We start from the raw sequence: 17,727 nt of genomic DNA on the forward strand, positions 1-17,727 counted from the left end.
AAGTTGCGTCGTTTTTCATTGATGACATCTGGTGCAGCAGGAAGAAGTGAAAAGACGAATTTCTCCCCGTTTCCAGAAAAAATGTAACCCAGAAACTTGACCATTAGAAATTTCTACCAATTCTTGGGCGCTCGAAAATCTCCCTTTGCAGGAATTTGCTTCAGCTGCAGCATCTGCTAATCTTCCATCTTCGTAACCTTTTTCTCATCCGATTAATCGTCCCAAGCCGGCTAATGACGCAACCAATTTAATCCATGACTTTGCATCCTCAAGGTCTAATTAATACTCCCCAATTAAAGATATCCGGTATATCTACGCGCCGATTATTATTACGGTACTTCTGCAATGATGATTGGTAAATGTTTGTCGCAGGCAAACACCATAACAGTAACCGGAGGACCTGTTGTCCAAAAAACTCGATTTTACGATCGATGAGAACCAATATCGTTCTATGGGAAAATCGGCGAGAATTTCGGGAAAAAATCAGGATGTGACTGTAACAGTATACGACAGTAAATTACCATAATCAACGAAGATTTATTCGAACGGGGCGTTTGGACGGGAAGTAGTGGATTTTTCGGTCGTTCGCTACCTCAACGTTTTCTGTGTGAAGCGCGGGACAATCTTTTTGTCGTTGACCTCTGGTTTGCATATCAATGCTTCATTTGAATTTATCATATTTGAGACAGTTTTACGAGTGTGGGATTTGCGTTGGTACGGAATTTTTCCTGCTGCAGAATGAATCGGCTTTTCTTCAAATACCGTTAATGCAAAAAATCAGAACACAAGTTTGGGACACGTCCACGTCGAGTTATTAAATTCCTGCTGGGTTTAACTCCCGCAATTTGAAATATGATACCAAACTTTGTATTTTCTCGTAATTGGAATTCCTGCTAATTCAGCAGATCTGATGGGTGTTATTAGTGGAATTCCTGCTGCGTGACATATGCAGAAAAACGTTACTCTATAGTTGTTAAAATATTCAGTTTTGCACAGATCCACAGCAATTCCTGCGAATCGTTCGTTTAAGATGGGCTTTCCTCGTTTCGGCCTTTTTCCGGCCTCGCCTTCGCCTAATTAGTCATCGATTCTCTGGCAAAAATGTGCGTTTCTCACGGCGAAAATCTCTCCAACTGTCCCATCAGCGTCACTCTTATTCTAATCCAGTGTTTAGTAACACCTGGCCACCGCCAGCGACCGGTTCAGCGACTCTCGCAGACATCGAAAAAACGTCCAAGAGTGAAAAGTGACCGCCGATTAAATCTTACGACTTAATTGATGGGTGGTGAGTCGAAATCAATTATGTACCAATACGATAAATCCTGCGTTGATCACGGAGCAGAGATCACGGTTTACAATGGGCGGTCTTTACCCAATTACCACCCAAGAAAAAAAAAGATCGCAAATCCCGGATTTTTTCCCCGGAAAAAATAATTCGGTCAAGGAGTCGTCCAATTCCTGCCGGTTTCACTTTTCTCTAACATGTTATTGACCCTTCCTGCGTTAATCAACATAGACAAATCACGGAGACCAATTAATGTCTTTAGTCTTCACCGTTAAACGTTAATTGGACGCTTAACGGCACCCGCAAATTCGGTGAAAACTTTTGGAAAAAAATCCGCACAAGACAAAGGCCGCGTTGGGCATGAGGGCAGCGGGGTTAAGCCAAGGTCACGATGGCAATGACTTCGAACGCGTGATTCTGGTTCGCGTGGGCGCGGATGTCTGATCTCTTTTATCGATCTGGAGGTTATCTGGGACTTTGATAGAGCGAAAACTTTAAAAGTCCAAATTTTGCTTTTTTCAAAATTTTCGTGAAAATGTCAGCCGCAGGAATACGGCCTGGTAAATACAGTGCGAATCCTGTCATATGGTTATGGTTACGATTACGGCAATTGTCAGAACAACCTCCCATCAATTTTGGACTAAAAATTATTATCATTTTTGTTCGCGCGAATTCCTGCTAATTTAATAACGGTCGTTGTCAAACTGAATCAAGTTCCTGATAGCCCTAATACAAAATTAATTGCATCTGCCACCACCTCTTTTGGACAGTTCCTCACCAACTACTGTTAGAAAACACAATTTGCTCTACGTGAACCTTTGTTTTGATAGCGGACAATCGCCATAATTGCTACTCTAAAATTGAATGCATAATTGATCCAACCCACACATCGTCCTAATAACCGTTTGCAAGGGCCAACCGCCGAATTTTGACAGCTTTATGGGGAGGAATAAACCCGCTATAATAACGGGGTAGCAGGAATCGCATCTATTAAACTGACAAGATGCCGACCAGAAAAAAGCAACAGAAATTTAAATTTAAATGAAATAATTCGAAGAGGTATTGATTTTGCACGTGCTAAGAAGCCGTTAATTTTTACGATGTACCGCCACCGACAATACGAATTTTCCTAGTAGAGATGTTTATTTGATGTGAGAGTCCCGTTAGACAGCAGGAATTGGCCAATTTTCTCTGATTGTTATGTTCCAAAATCTCGGCAACGTGGCTGCGCTGCGTGGCTTATGTCAAATTTAACTGCTCGTTGAAATCTCCACTCAACGATTTCATCATGAAAATTTCACGCTCGCTGAATTCCTGCAGAAAAAACCCTCGTCCACGACTTGTTTGCTTCATTACTCTTCGCTAACGACGAAGACATTTCAGCGACGCAATTTCCCGAAAAGAAAACTCGGAACTGAATGCTGATGAGTACCTACTGTTGATTGCCACAGTAACACACTTTGATAATGGCGTTTTCCTGTCGATTCATTTGCGACACGGCGCAGAAACTCATCGTTAATTATTCTTCGGTGTACTAACCAGATGGAACTGTGTCCACAAAAGTCGACATTATGGTTGCGTCTAACTGCACTTTGAATTATTGAACGCTGGTGTAATTGCGTGCTGTTATGGTAATATGGGCTTATGCATGGGTGAGGTTCTTTCAATCATCGGAGGACATGTGGCTTGATGGTAGAGGCCGTTCGGCGTTCTACATGTTGCGGGTCAACGCGTTAGAAGATTTTCTTAAAACACGGTAAAGCTCTTTGTCTCGAAGCTTGCAAGAGTAAAAAGCAGGACAGCAGGAGGGCTCTCATTAACATTCAGCAGCTTCCTCCAACATGCGCGCCGCTAGAATTTTCGACCAAATTCCTGCTCACGCTCCAATCGATCCATCAAAAAATCACATTTCCGATCAATATTTTGATGGTCGAAGAGAAAGTGCGCTTCTTTCAATCGTTATGCAAGATTAGCTCATATTTTATCATTGACAGAACAATAGCATGGGCGATTAAACCATCAAAAACGCGCAGAAAACATCGCGCGCTATGAATTAATAAGAGTATCATTGAATCGTTTCCGGATTGCCATATGCTGGGCGAGTCCACCCACGTTACCATCGTTGGTATAAAAGGCGCTAGACAAGTACCAACAACTTGACTGTCGTGTCGGTCATAAAGGGCAAAAATGAACAAGTACCAGCGATAACACACAATACTGTAGTTACAACTGAACAAAATTCCTGGTTCAGTGGAAAATTATTCCTGTTAATTCAATGTGAAATTAGTGTAAACGATCCGTGTTTACTCAAGCTCGCATTTGCAGGAAAACGGAGTCGCTGAGTCGCGGAATTAAGATAATTTGGAACAAGATCGGAGTAGTTCGAAATGTCTGCAGCCACATTACTTGCAAGACGTTAAATATCAAATCCCTTGCAGTGTGGCAGGAAATGAACAACGTAATGAATGACTCGGCAGGATTCTTTTGGACGGCCTATTTCAATTTCTGCAGCGAAATGCTCAAAGCTGTGCTGAACTACTATTGTAATTAATATTTTTTTTATTCATGACTTTAGTCTTGTAAGTGATTTGTCTCGTTCTCAAAAACATTAATTTCCTTCGACCAGGAAACGTTTTGCGGAGGCTGCTTCTCGACAGCTCCTAATATTTTCCATTGTCTAGATCTTCTCGAGGATACTATTTACCCACATTTAGATCCGCAAGGTTACTTTACCATGTGGGTTTGCACTATCATGAATCACATCAAGGCCTCACAATGTTCTTTTGGGAAAATACCACAGATAAAAACCGAACACTGAAAAACGTCGTTTTTCGTACCTAAGTCAATAGTGTGTGAAACCATCAGCCTTGAATTACTTCACGTACGGTGTTTATTATTATTTTTTAACAATTTGTAAAATTTACAATAACAATACAACACGAAACCAGTTTCGTAACTAGCGAACATTTGTCATATTTATTATTGGCTGCTGAAACGACGCCGCAACCTTGTTTTCAGTTTTTTTTCTTATTTACGTACTGGAATTAGATGCAAGTAGAACAAGGGAATTTAAAAAAAATTAAGAAATCTGATGGGAAATTCTCAGGGGATGTTGTCGGCGATAATCGAGGCGGCTGGCCTTGCGAGCAAAGATTTCGATGAGAGATAAAGGCACGACGTGCGCACAGTGCACAGTCAACTTTTTTTGATAACGATGCTAAAATCATAACGATCCCGCTGCTCCAAATTCCAGCTCAGGGTTGCCTGCGAAATTCCTGCTGTGAGACCCCCAACGTGGCCGTTTTTTACAAATGTTTAAACTATGACCAATATCGTTAGTTCCTGCCGAAGCAGGAACTGCATGAGCAAGTTTGGTGGGTATAATTAATTGTCTCCGACAGTTTGAATTATAGATTTTTCTTCTTTAATTTCACAAGAAATTTTTTACCGTATTTGTTCACGGTTTTCCTTTGGTTTTATTGTCGTTTACCAATAAAATTTTATGAAGCCGTAAATAAAGCGTTGCATAATTCGATTATAAGCAGTCACATTCAATTGTAGCCCTCTTGCACAAATATGGTGCGATTTGTCGTTATGACTTTTGGCATTATGATTCATAATCAGTTATATAAAATAAGAACCGCCGCATTCTACGTGTTTGGGTTGTTTTTTAATCATCTTTTTTCATATTACCAACATTATAAAACGAACACACAAGCTCATACACATACAAACTCATTATCGTGCGCTCGTTTCAAGGATTTTTACCGCCAATACCTCAAGCATTAGAAAAGTAAAAAATGCCCAATACTGGTTTTACTCAATGCCTATTACCACCAATGAACACCTGCTATTGCTCACCTATGGTAATGTAAACAAAGAAATGGCAGGTGGAAAAAATCCAAAGAAAAGCGAAGCGCTGGAGATATTAACGCGCCGTTTACCCGCTGTTAACATTTTTTGAGATCTAGATAGCAACGCCCTGCAAAATTCCTGCTAACGTACTTTTTATTTCCAGACGATGTAGAGAGTAGCCGCCACCGCCGCCGCCACAATGTTCGCCAACACCGTCTCCTCCCGCAGCAGTTCGAGTTGTAGTCGGAACTCCTCGATGCCCTCCCTCCGAATGCGCAACCCTCTTTCTCCCAAAACTTCTTACAACCCTCTCTTCCGTCACTCCGACGCCCTTACAAGTTTCGACGCCTCCCATTTCATCTTCCAGGAACAAAAACGAAAGGAAAAGAAAAACCCTGCGATCCTCCGAAGGTACCACTCCCACGACTCTTCGCATAATTTCGACGACGTGAGGATCGAGGTTAAGGACGATACTCCAGATTCCACCAAAAGTCGTGGGAGTTGCGGGTCGGATTCGGGACAAGAGTATGAAGCGCGGGACTTTCTGGAGAGGTACTCCTTGCCGAGAGTTGTGAGAGTCAGTGGCGGCGAACCGTTACTGCTGTATCGATGCTTTGACAGTTTTACGAAAATTGAAGCGAGGGCGGTGCTCGGGAAGAAGGGGAAGGAGAAGACTGATGGGAGCGTGCTGCATTTTCCCGAGGGATATTCAGGTGAGTAGTGACATAATTTTAGTGACCATGAGCATTGCGTGCTTGGGAACAATGGATTGTTGACAATCATAAATCACAGCAGCCTTGATTCTTTTGTAAAAATTTTGGTACCTTTAATTTCAGTTTGAACTTCCAAAAATTGTAATTTTGTACATAATAACCGTAATAATACACTTTTGATTGAGAATTAATTTGACCTTAGACGAACTCTATCCTGCGGCTGTTCAACTCGAAATTATAATCATTAGAGCACAATAAAGAAAAAAATGAGATTTGCGATACAAAATAACAAATTTGAGCTGAAAGGATCACGAATAACTGTGAGATTTCGTAAATAAGAGTCATCCTTTCTTAACACGTTGCTCGCCCAGCAGGAATTCCGTACGTGAACGTTGTTAGTTGTTAAATTCTTGCAAAATACGTAAAAATTAAAGAAAAACCGTGGAAATTAACCGATTATATTCCGGCAGTTCCTGCTAGATTCACGCTTTCTCGTATTAATTTCTGTCTTCTCGTTATCTTCGCGAATATATCTATCGATTCTGAAAAACCGATTTTACGGTATTTTTATGTAAATCTCGTTTCCCGTTAATTTGACTTTTGACTCGTGCGAAAAAAACCGAAATCCGCACCAAAAACCATAAATTATTTCTCATCTCGAACTTTGTCTCTTTCGCCGGCGAAAGTTATTTACGTAATAATCATCGACTAAAACAAAACGACTCATTAATTATATTTTTTCGCTTTTTGTACCCGCATGGTTGACTCTTATCATTGAAGGATTTAAAAATCTTCGGGAGATATGCGGTCGTTAATCGATCGTTACGCAAGGCAGTAAATGGGGCGACTACGGCCCACGTATCGTATGATTTATACAGTGTCAGCAGAAAAATCGATCAAATCCTGGACATTGACTTAATAGTCAATCATCAAAACGTCACAGTTCGTTAAGTGCATTTTGAAATCGGAGGAGGCTTGGTCATTGGTGTAATTGCATGTATTGAGAATTCCTGCTGGGGATTAGGAATTGATGGGCTATTGTGGATTATGGAAAGATCGCGTTGCTCCAGATGTGACGATGTAAATTGACACAGTTTGCGACCTCGGGGGGGAAAAAGGAATACGAAATCAAACAAAACAAAATTCCTGCTGCCTGTCAGCTGACCATATGTGCACTTCAAAAAGTTATTAAAATTTCATTAAAGCCACCATTGTCAGGACTGCTTTCCTGCTAATGACGCTCCGAAAATCCCCACGTTCTTGCATTGTTCTCACTCTTTCAAACCCAAGCAAATGCATGGGAACTAGGTAATTAAAAAAACAACATTTTAATGCACAAACCTTACATTAGTACCTAATACCTTGCCCAACAATTTTGTTAATACAATTTCACAAGTCTATGTGAATTTTCTTTTGTCGGTAAAGTAAAAAAACATGTCGATGACAACAGGCTTACGTAAACAAACGACCTGATTTTCATAGCACACCAAGAAATGTGAAATTATCACTGCATTGAATTTTCATGAAGGCAATATGCAATCATGAGAGAATCGGAAACGATTGTTTTCGGTGGGAAAATTCGCAACGCAGTGTCATAATTTTTTTTTCTTCGAATGCCCTATTCACACGACGTTTTTATATGGGAAGCGTTTTGGTGCGTTTGCGGATGTCGGAGGTTACGCAACGGGCGCCGTTAGGTCAAAATTCGAACGGGAAGACAATTCCTGCAATGCAAGCGCTATTCCTGATATTAGGGGAAAAGCACCAAATATTGGATGGAAAGTCTTTTTTATTTTGTTTGTGCGGGTTAAATATATTTATTTAATATAAAATTTGAGTGGGTTTAGATTTTTCAACTACCATTTGTAATTGATCTCAAACATAGAACAAAGTAAAGAATCAAATTTATGACAAAATACATATTTGCCGATAAAATAAAAATTGTGTATTTTTTGTTATTTAAACGTATAGATCATAAAGTAAACATTTCAAACTCAATATAAATAATAATTTAATTGATTCAATTTAGAAGCAAGTATTTTTAATATATTTTTTTTACAGTATCCAATATTCGGTGCTTTTCCCTTACGTCTCTTGTAATTGCTTGTAAAACTTGGGAAAACTGAATTCCTGCTGTTCAGTTGGTTCTATGAGGTTCTTAGAATTCAGAGAGATTTCCTGCTAGCTCGTGGCGTTTGCAAAATTGGCAACTTAATTACAATCAAGTACTTACTTATCTCGTTATATTTTGTTAGTGTTGAACTTGGCAGTGTCACGAGTGGGTTACCGCGTCTGAAAACAAAAGCAGGAATTTAATTTTCCGGTGCGACTTTTAACAAATGGAGAGTTGTGCAGCCGCAAAGACGATTTCTCCCGTTTTTTCATCTCTGAATGAATGAAAATGCTTCCTTGCGCTATAAGTAGTACAACGAAGATCTTTTTTACGAAAATCATCGTGACTTCTGCTTTCACGTCTCGTCATTTTAGTCGTTCAATCAATAATTACATAATCCGCTCCTGACACTAAACGCCTCCTCTTTAATCCCGCAGTCAAAAAAGTCTAAACAAAAGCCCAAAACCCACGATTAGAATATGACAAGCATTGTAACTAAAATTTAATGAAGCGGCTAGCGTTATACAAACCCAGCAAACCGAGGAACATTAATTGACATTAATGGTTCCAAAATCAAAGATGTACAGTTAGACTATAGAATCCTTTCTTTTGTTGCAGGCTGGTTCTCTTTAACGAACGAAAAAGGTGAAAAGAGCGCCGTGGTCCACACATCAATTTTGCAACTGGTCCGCGAGCAAGTTTGCTCCTTCGTCAGTATGCAACCTTTGACGGCGTACGCCTCCCAAACGGCCGATCTAACAGGTAGCTAACTCTTTTCCTCCTCAATTATGAAATATGAAAGTCTGTGTCGCGTAAGAATCGATCGAGCGGAAATTCGTCGTTTCTTACAGATGGAAGCGGCAAAGTGCAATATCTGAAGACGCAGATCCGCGCTGGACAGCTCTTTCAGTTGAGGGCGGTGTTCCAGCACAAGGAGCGTCCTGATGGTGGAAAACACTCTACAAGGTCCTCCAGGATATCGCGGACGGCGAGGGACAAGGATCTCGCCAATCGTTACGCTCAACTCGTTAGCCAAAACAATCAGGTGAGTGTGTGGGGAGGTTTAGGCGAGGTTTGTAAAAGTGAGTTGCAGGAATTGTATGTCCCTCTTACTGCTAAAGGGGAATTCTACGAAATTCACAGTTCGATGAAGGCGCGCCTTTGTTTTCCGGGGATGCTGGACAAAACCGGACCACTGGCGCTCGATAAAGACTGTCTTTATAGAATTACGCATTTGCTGAGGCGAGTGGCTCTCCCGATCAAGGTGAAGCTCATCACGGGACCTCTGCCTCAAGGACTACCCAAAGATTTCACGGGTAAGAAATTTCACCGAGATGATAAGCAAATGCACGGTTAGTCCACTTTCAAAAATGAGAAAAAAATTGTCCATAATTCTAATATGCGGAAAAGTTGGGTGAGTAAATGTGTAAAACAATGACATGAAGTGCAAAAAAAAAATACGTTTTGTTTCTATGATTTGGTATATCTTGTCTATTGCACTAATTTACCGGCCCTTATAAAATTTATATGCAAAGAACAAAATTTAAATAATAGTTATTTGTGTACCAAGGCCAAAATGTGTTTCATTTTTGGCCGAGCCTTTTTTTAATGGCCGAGGCCAGAAAGAAGGCGAGGGCAAAATGGCACTTTTTGACCGTGATACACACAAGATTTTTTAGGCGACATCATTAAACTTACAAGTTAAATAATTTTAATTTATGATTTATTGATTTAATCATTTTTAACAACTGAATAAATGTAAATATTTATGAATTCTTCAGAAAAGTTTATATTTTCTTTATTTACATTTGCCCTTTTGGCATGTGTAGCTTCACAATTTCTATGAATTGGTTTGATGTGCTTTTTGATGTTGTTGCAGCAGCATTGCTAGACATGTTCATTTTCAATAATTCAACACGTCTTTGTTGCACTTTACAGCAGTTTATCGATTTGATTTATCCAAATAATTATAAAATTGGGTGTAATATCGGTATCTTAATGTTATATGTAAAACTATGGATAGATGGCACCACCATAGATCGGCCAAAATTGTTTGCGGCCAGAAAAGACCTACTTTTAGGCCACTTTTGAGGTCTAAAAATTCCACTTTCAGTTTAAGCCGCTTAAAAACAATTTTGTCGTTTTAAAATTGGGATTAATGGAGGAGAAGGATTTTTTAATAATACATATATTTAAATATTCAGGGTGTTTTTGAAATGTACAAATAGTTCTGGCGCTATTCCAGAAGGAGTATGAAGTATAAAACAGCAATTTTTAAATCAAAAACAGGCAAGGTAAAATTAACCCTAATCCACGTACTTTTCACACCACTGGCAAAAAACGCATCTGGAATGACTTGTTTCCAAAGCAACCAGAATCTCAATTTATTATTATTTCACTTTTAAACCAGTGGCCCACAAGCAAATTCATTGAAATTTTTGAGTAATTTTATCTCGAAAACAAAATAGTATATTATGAAACGCGTTTCATAATGAACATTTTGCCGCGCACACGTTTTTAAAACACGACGAACGCAGCGAGGTGTGTCATAAAGTAGTAAGTGCGGCAAAATGCATTATGAACAAGTATCATACGCTATTTTTTCTATTTCGTCTTATTTTAAACGAAAAAACTTGATTTCGAAATCTAGGGAATTTTAGGGTAGAAAAAAATTCGAAGTAGCCAAATCCAATTTCAATCAGTTTGACAGGTGTGACATTTTGAGGTTACCGGAGCGCAAGAGAGCCAAGAGAGCGAAGATGTTGATCATGATCATGATGGTTCTCTTGCATCCAAAAAGTTTTTCTCCGATGAATTATTAAGCCAAGTACAACAAGAAATAATAGTGTATTGACCGATTTACCATGGTTTATCAAAACCAAAATCTAAATTGTCAACGTTGACAGCAAGTTGACGGTTTGTCTGCTGCAAACCTAAGAAATATTGGCACGGGATTGGTCCATTACGGTACCGAAATACGCTCAAACGCGTATCGAAATATCTTCATTATGAACGCGAAATAGAAAAAGAACATTTTTCTCTTAATAGGCTCAATTTGTGACAAGGAATTACCATACTTTTTTTGTACATTCCTCTAAAAAACACCTGTATACAAAACAAATCTACAAGTTTAATGAACAAATGGAATGACTCTGGCGTAAAACAAACATTATTTTATCATGTAACAATAGCTAAAAATGTTCACTTCTCTTATTGTTAGGCACAGTTTTTAATAATATGCAGAAAAAATTTACGAAAGTTTGCGAAAACTGGACAAAAATTAGTTCAGTTGTGTTTATTTGTGTTATGTTTAATGTTGGGAGCCAATAAAAATATTGTTTCTGCCTGCTGCTTGTTATTTGATTGTTATTGATTTTGTTCTTTGTCATTCTACAATTAAAAAAACTGTTTTTAGCTTACTTTAAAAAAAAAATAAGATTATTTTAAAACAAAACGTAGTTTTTTTTTACATGAAGCTGTTTTTGAATTTGTAGAAATGAGTTTTATCACTCACAATTGTTAAAATTGATGGACAATTTTTTTTCGCGATTTTATTATTTGGATTAACCGTGAACGATCTGTGGACTCGTATAGAAAATGACAGGTGAATTAATCGTGCTGTCAATTCTATAAATCGATATGAGACAAATTGACAGTCAGCACGCATAACCGGAAGGACAAGTCTGCAGGTCAATTAAATTGATCATTTCTTAAGCTTATCGTTTATGTCATGATTATCCTGCCTGCGTTTTGGCATAAAAAATCGCGAGAAATAAATGAAAATCAGCTCAGTTGATTGCCTGTCGCCTGGGAATCTAGAAAATGACAGGACTCGTCTTTTTAGCTACGCTTCCTAGATTTATGTAAAATTTCGTCATTCCATTACGCAACGCCGTTAACGAGCCTATCAAATCATTAAATTTTATTTATACCATTTCAATCAGAAAACTCTCACTCTTATTAGGTTTAATGACCATAAATGATCACCGGCGCGTTATCAGAAAAGTCCGCGTCGTAGCCTTATCACGTACAAGAATTTCGAATTACATTTCCATGTATTATCCGAGGCCAAAATTTACGACGCGTCCAAAGCATAATTCTTGAATTAAAGTGCGACTATTACGTAAGATGATTTCGTGGGCCATAAATAATAATTCTTAGTCTCTGTTGATTCTTCCGCTTTGAAAAATTCGAAACATTTGCTTGGAACGCCGAGATTTAATGCAACATTTCTGTGAAAAACATTGGAATTTCGTGTAAAATTACTTATTCATCGTCTGCGCATCTATTTTCGGCGATTCACCCATATTCGGATAATTTAGCGGAATAGCGGTGATCCTCGTCGCGCTTTTTATTCCTCTCTCTTTCTTCTTTATGTACCGTCCTGCAAAAGTTAATGGACTCTGTTAGAAGGATGTTCCGTTTAGTTTTTTGTCGCAGTCAGATTGATGTTGTAATAATGATGTTGAAGAAACGTGGAGTGAAAAAGACGAGCGAAATTGCATTTCAATTTATTTCTTACAAGCTACGAATGGAACAGTTGATTTAGACGATGTCCGCGGAAAAATATACACAATGGAATGACCGAGACGTTTTCCGAGAAATAATTGACAGGTTTTAAGGCTTACACACACGGGAGATTATTTATGACAGGACGGACGCAATAACATACAAATAAAAATGAAATTATGAAAGCTGAAGCATCCGAGAGCTTTTTCGATGGCGGCTGTGCATGCGGGATTTACCGCCGGGGGCAATTAGCCCCTGTCAACTCATGCATAAATTCCGCAGACCGCAAAGAACGACAAGACGTATTAACCCTTTAACTGATATAAACGTATACAGGTGTCCCAGAACTCATGATCCGTAGAGCAAGGAAGGGTGCCCACAGCAATACAAATGGTTAATTTTAAAACAAAAATTGATTAAGCTTAATAGTATACGAGAAAGGATAACAAATTAACAATCAATCCAAAAGCTTATTCTATTCTGTTTCTAGGCAACGAAAGTGTAATGTTTATCTGACCAATGGAAGATAGTATGTGTCGATAGTTACCGATTTTCAAATTCTGTTCAGCTTCGGGATTGGTTACCGTTTTTTCGTCTTAACTTGATTACGAGTTCCGGGACACCTGTATATACGTTTTGACATTTTTCTCATACAAAACAAAAGATGAGAATTTGAAATTTTGGGAACAAAAATAAGCGAATACGACAAATCGAATGACAATATTCACATATTCGTGAAACTTCCGGTTATTCCGGAAGTAGTAGTCAACTTGCTTATTTAAAATAGAACATTCCATATTTTACTGCATTTTTTAATAATGTGCTATACTTAAATTGAACCATTTCAGAGATATCTTTATTTTTGTAAAAAAATTGCACAACAAAGTGAAATTTTCTTTCCGAGATATGTACCCTATAATCTATTTCAAAATAAGCACAATACAAACATATAAAAAAATTGGACACCTATTTCCAACTAAAAATACGGAAAAAAGAAGTGTTTTTACTCTTTTGTTTCCAATTTTTTAAGCATGCTTTGGAATGGTGACGATTTAATTTTATGAGGATGTTTTACAAACAAATTTGGTGTTTTAATAGAAATAAAAAATTCTTAAAAATGTTTGTGGAAATATTTTTTTTTTTTAATCGAAATATTTCAAAAATGATAAAATTTAGGTATAGCACGGTATATAGAAAGTGATCTTCAATTTCCATACAGAACTAAAAAATGCAATAAAATATAGGGGTGTTCTATATAAAAAAAGCAAGTTGACTACCACTTCCGGCATAACAATAAAGTGAATCTACAGTATGTCCCCGGATTGAGTTCACAAGAGGAAAAAAAACGTTATTTTTCATTTTACAAAAAAATGAAAAAGGAATAATATTTTTTTCTTAATATAAAATAAATAAATCTTTAATTAAAACTTTAATATTATCAAGCTGTGTTTTTAAAATCGAAAAAAAAAACAAAAAAAAAACAAAGAACTTTTTTATTTTTAATTTTGCAAAAAATGCCAAAGGAATAAAATTTGTTCCTTAACTCAAACCAATTTCCACTTTTTAATTGACCCATTACCTGTTTTAGCACATAGTTCAATTCTAATTCGTAATTCTTTAAGACTGTTTCGAATTTTCTCAATTATTGTTAAGGATGCAATTGCATTTTTTTTCCAATTTTTTAATACTTACACATTATTGGGTAAATTTTTCTTTAATTTTTAACGCACTATTTGATATTGTGAATCCACATTTTGCTATTATTTAAATACGATTACAAAATTTAATAAATAAAAATAATGAAAAAAATAATTTTAGGAGTACAAACTAATAATTTTGAAATTTTAATTGCAGATTTATCTGTTTTGAAATAAGCAAAAAATGTTATTCCTTTGTCATTTTTTTGTAAAATGGAAAATAAACTTTTTTTCCCTCTTGTGAACTCAATCCGGGGACATACTGTATTTATTCGATTTGTCTGATCCGCTTACTTTTGTCCCCAAAATTTCAAATTCTTATTTGCATTTTCTGGGAAAAATGGCAAAACGTACATATTATACGTTTACAACAGTTAAAGTGTTAAAAATGAAGAAAGCGAAAAATATTGACTTAATTTTTATTGCAGACACGTTCATTTTGGAGAACAAGTTCCAAGAGCCCCTCATGGTAACGTGCACCCTGCCGCCCCCGAACCAAGACATTCTCCACCATCAAATCAGCTGCATAAACCTCAACTCCAACGTGAAACTCTCCAAGAGCACCCTCGGCTTCGACTCCGAGAACCGCCTGTTCAAGTCGCAACGCCTCCAAGCCGCTCTAGCCTTCTGCCACAAAAACGTGGAAAGTTGGTACCGCGAAGTCCGAATAGCCCCCGATCTAAAACACCAGCACTGCCTCGAATGTCGAAGACCCTGCACGGACTGCGAGTGTGGCTGCCCTGAGCCCGAGAAGCAAATCATCACGAAAGAAGCCATGGAGAAGTTCCCCAAGCCCAAGAAATGGTACGAACATTTTAAGATCTTACACAAGAACGAAGAGAGTCCACAGTTCACCGAGCCTTTGGAAGTGACGGAAAAGGGCCGGAGCATAGAACGGTACAAAGACATGTCGAAGCTCATCGAAGAAAAGTTCGGAAGGAAAAGTTACAACCCCGTGAAGAAGTCAGCGAGTTTCATGTTTTCCACGAAGAGGATTGACCTGGAGGAGACGCAAGTGAACAGTAACCCCGCGTTGCTCAAATGCCAGAGTTTAGACACGCAATTGTACTCTATCACCGAGACGCAGAAGCACGAGCGCGGCTCCTTGCGAAGTTACGACTTCCAGATGTGCATCCTAGACGAAGAACAGCTGAAACCGGTGACCAAGCCGGACCTCATCCCCACACTGCCCAAACAAGACCACGACCATTCCTATATCACTGAAAGACTCTGCAACGAGTTTCACGTCAAAACCAAAGTACAAAAAGCGAAACCGAAGACAGAAGCGAAGATAAAGTCGGTCGTCGTGCAGGTGCACCAGGTGAAAAGCGACGTGAACGTGGAAGATATTCCTTACAGTCACGTGGCGGATGATGTGGCGAAAAGCGGGAAAACGCAAGATGAGAACATCTACGCGGAGATTTGCGAAAGTGCGACGTGCACGGGTTGTGATAATAAGAAACTGTGCGATTGTAAGAGGACTAAAACAGAATATTGTTACGTCAAGTTGGGGTCGAACGGGGAGAGTGTGACGCAATCGGATTCGGATGAGGCTATATATAATACGCTGAGATAAAGCTGCGATACTGTCTAATCTAACTCTTATTAATGTTATTAGCAATATTGTTTCCTACCAATAAAATATTTTATTTAATTACAATTGTTTTAGTGTTGATTCGCCTGCGTGTCGTGTCATAAATTCTTCTTTATGGAAGTGATCAGTTTTTTTTCTCTCGTACCATAATATTCCGTTTTTGCGGGTTTAAGTGATTAGGCAACTTTCATTACTTAATACCATATTTTCATTTGATTATTCAATTAGTTAAATGCTACTTTCTGTATACAACCCCAATTAGTAAACAAGAAATTTCTAATTCTATAAAAAAGCAGCCGACGGTTGTATTTTTCAAACGCAGTGAGTTCATATTGGTGCTGAATCAAACATGAGGTTTAATCTGTCAATGAAAGATATTTTCTTTTTACGCCCATTTTGCACGCTTTTGAGTGTTTTTCTGATCACTCCTTGGTACAATTTCGACGACAATTCCATAAAGAATTCCATCTGGTGCAAGATTTACGGAGTCCTTCTGATGTGTTTTAAAATAGTTTGGCACTTCTTATGTCTGAAACAGCAACATTTAAAATCAATTTTTCGTCATCTAGTTGTTTCCCAAAGACTTCTTTACGCTTTGTCGGCGGTAAACTACTTTTTAATTTTTTCTTTTACTGTCATCAACAACAGCTTCAATTGCAAAAAATGGAGTCCTCTTTTTAGCAATCTCAGATATGTTGATTTTAAATTGCAACACAGAGGACGAAAAGAAGCTTCTTGGTTCAACAACTTTTATTTAATTACCTTGGTAAAACTTATAGTCTTCGCTTTACTTCTTTTTTACATGTGCTCGACATGGGCAAATACAACTAAAGTACCAATGATTCAAGGTGCCCTTTTAGGACCAATGTTCGATCTATTATTCAACTGTATGATCAGTCTTTTCATAACTTCTATAATAAAAGCCCTGAAGATAAGATTCGAAACTTTGAACGAAAAAATTCTTAAGATCTCCCAAAACCAAAAACTTCATACAGTTGTACGTGAAGTAAAACAATTGGTTCATCTCCACAGAATCTTGAACGAAACTGTTGAAATTTACAACGGAATTTTTGGTTATCAAATTATCATGTTGATGTTTCACAGTGGTCTTCAATTGGTCAGTTATATCAACTCTACGTTTACGATGTTTGCGGATAATCCCGATATACATATAAAACTCTGCGGATTCTTACTTGCAGTTGTTTGTTTGGTAAGTACCAACGTCAAAATAAGACTTTTCTGGAATTTTTTCTAGATCCAATTTGTGACGATTGTGCTTTCACACCACTCAGCAACTCAAGAGTCCAACAAGTTTGTCGATCTCTGCTTCAAAATCCAAGAAAAATACGACATTAAAGAAGCTGAAGATTTGTACAAGCTTGCCAACTACGCGAAACATTTCCAGAGGGAATTTAGTGCCACTGGATATTTCGACGCAAACAAGGGTGTTATTTGTGGTTTGATTGGCAACATTGCCACTTACTACATCATAATTGTTCAGTTTAATGAGAGTGAGAAGCAGCAGTGTAGCCCCGCCTCCAGCTCCTCCCCATAGAGGAAAAAAGTCCATTAAAGTATGCATTAATGTATAAAAATTTATTGGATTTTTTTGTTTTTACATTAAATAAATAATAATTCAATCAACGATTTTAGTTTTATTGACTACTCAAAAAGTCCCTCCTTCCTTGTGGCTCTCGTTAAATTGCACCGTGATAATATAATACGTCGCTACATTGGCAGTCATACTGCAAATAATATTTTTATCGACTTTAAAATACCCTGAAGCGTTGAAATCTCTCTGAAAATGTCTGCAGTAATTGGCAACACTGCACAGACCACCAATTTCTCTCAAATCGCACCTTTCCTGACACTCGAAGCACAAATCGACAAATTTCTTTGCCTGTTTAGTTGCCGCTTGGTGGCTGAAAACAACCACCAAAAAATTCGTCTACAAATCGAAA

General features: G+C 38.0%; 1 protein-coding gene across 2 annotated transcripts in view; it reads left to right on the plus strand.

Moving 5' to 3' along the window:
- The window catches only part of B4 (imaginal disc development protein B4), a 110,408-nt gene extending 94,588 nt beyond the window's left edge, over nt 1–15,820 (plus strand). For both annotated transcript variants that reach the window (XM_088043087.1, XM_088043078.1), the window contains 5 exons: nt 5,304–5,853; nt 8,585–8,728; nt 8,818–9,011; nt 9,060–9,282; nt 14,601–15,820. In XM_088043087.1, the coding sequence (XP_087899213.1) occupies nt 5,340–5,853; nt 8,585–8,728; nt 8,818–9,011; nt 9,060–9,282; nt 14,601–15,748 (2,223 nt within the window). In that variant the 5' untranslated portion in view covers nt 5,304–5,339 and the 3' untranslated portion in view covers nt 15,749–15,820. The remainder of the gene's footprint in view (nt 1–5,303; nt 5,854–8,584; nt 8,729–8,817; nt 9,012–9,059; nt 9,283–14,600) is intronic.
- Nucleotides 15,821–17,727: the final 1,907 nt, after the last annotated feature.

The sequence above is a fragment of the Gnatocerus cornutus genome, chromosome 1 (assembly GCF_029298725.1).
Source record: "Gnatocerus cornutus isolate USDA-ARS CGAHR chromosome 1, icGnaCorn1.1, whole genome shotgun sequence".
In the NCBI taxonomy this organism is placed as follows: domain Eukaryota; kingdom Metazoa; phylum Arthropoda; class Insecta; order Coleoptera; family Tenebrionidae; genus Gnatocerus; species Gnatocerus cornutus.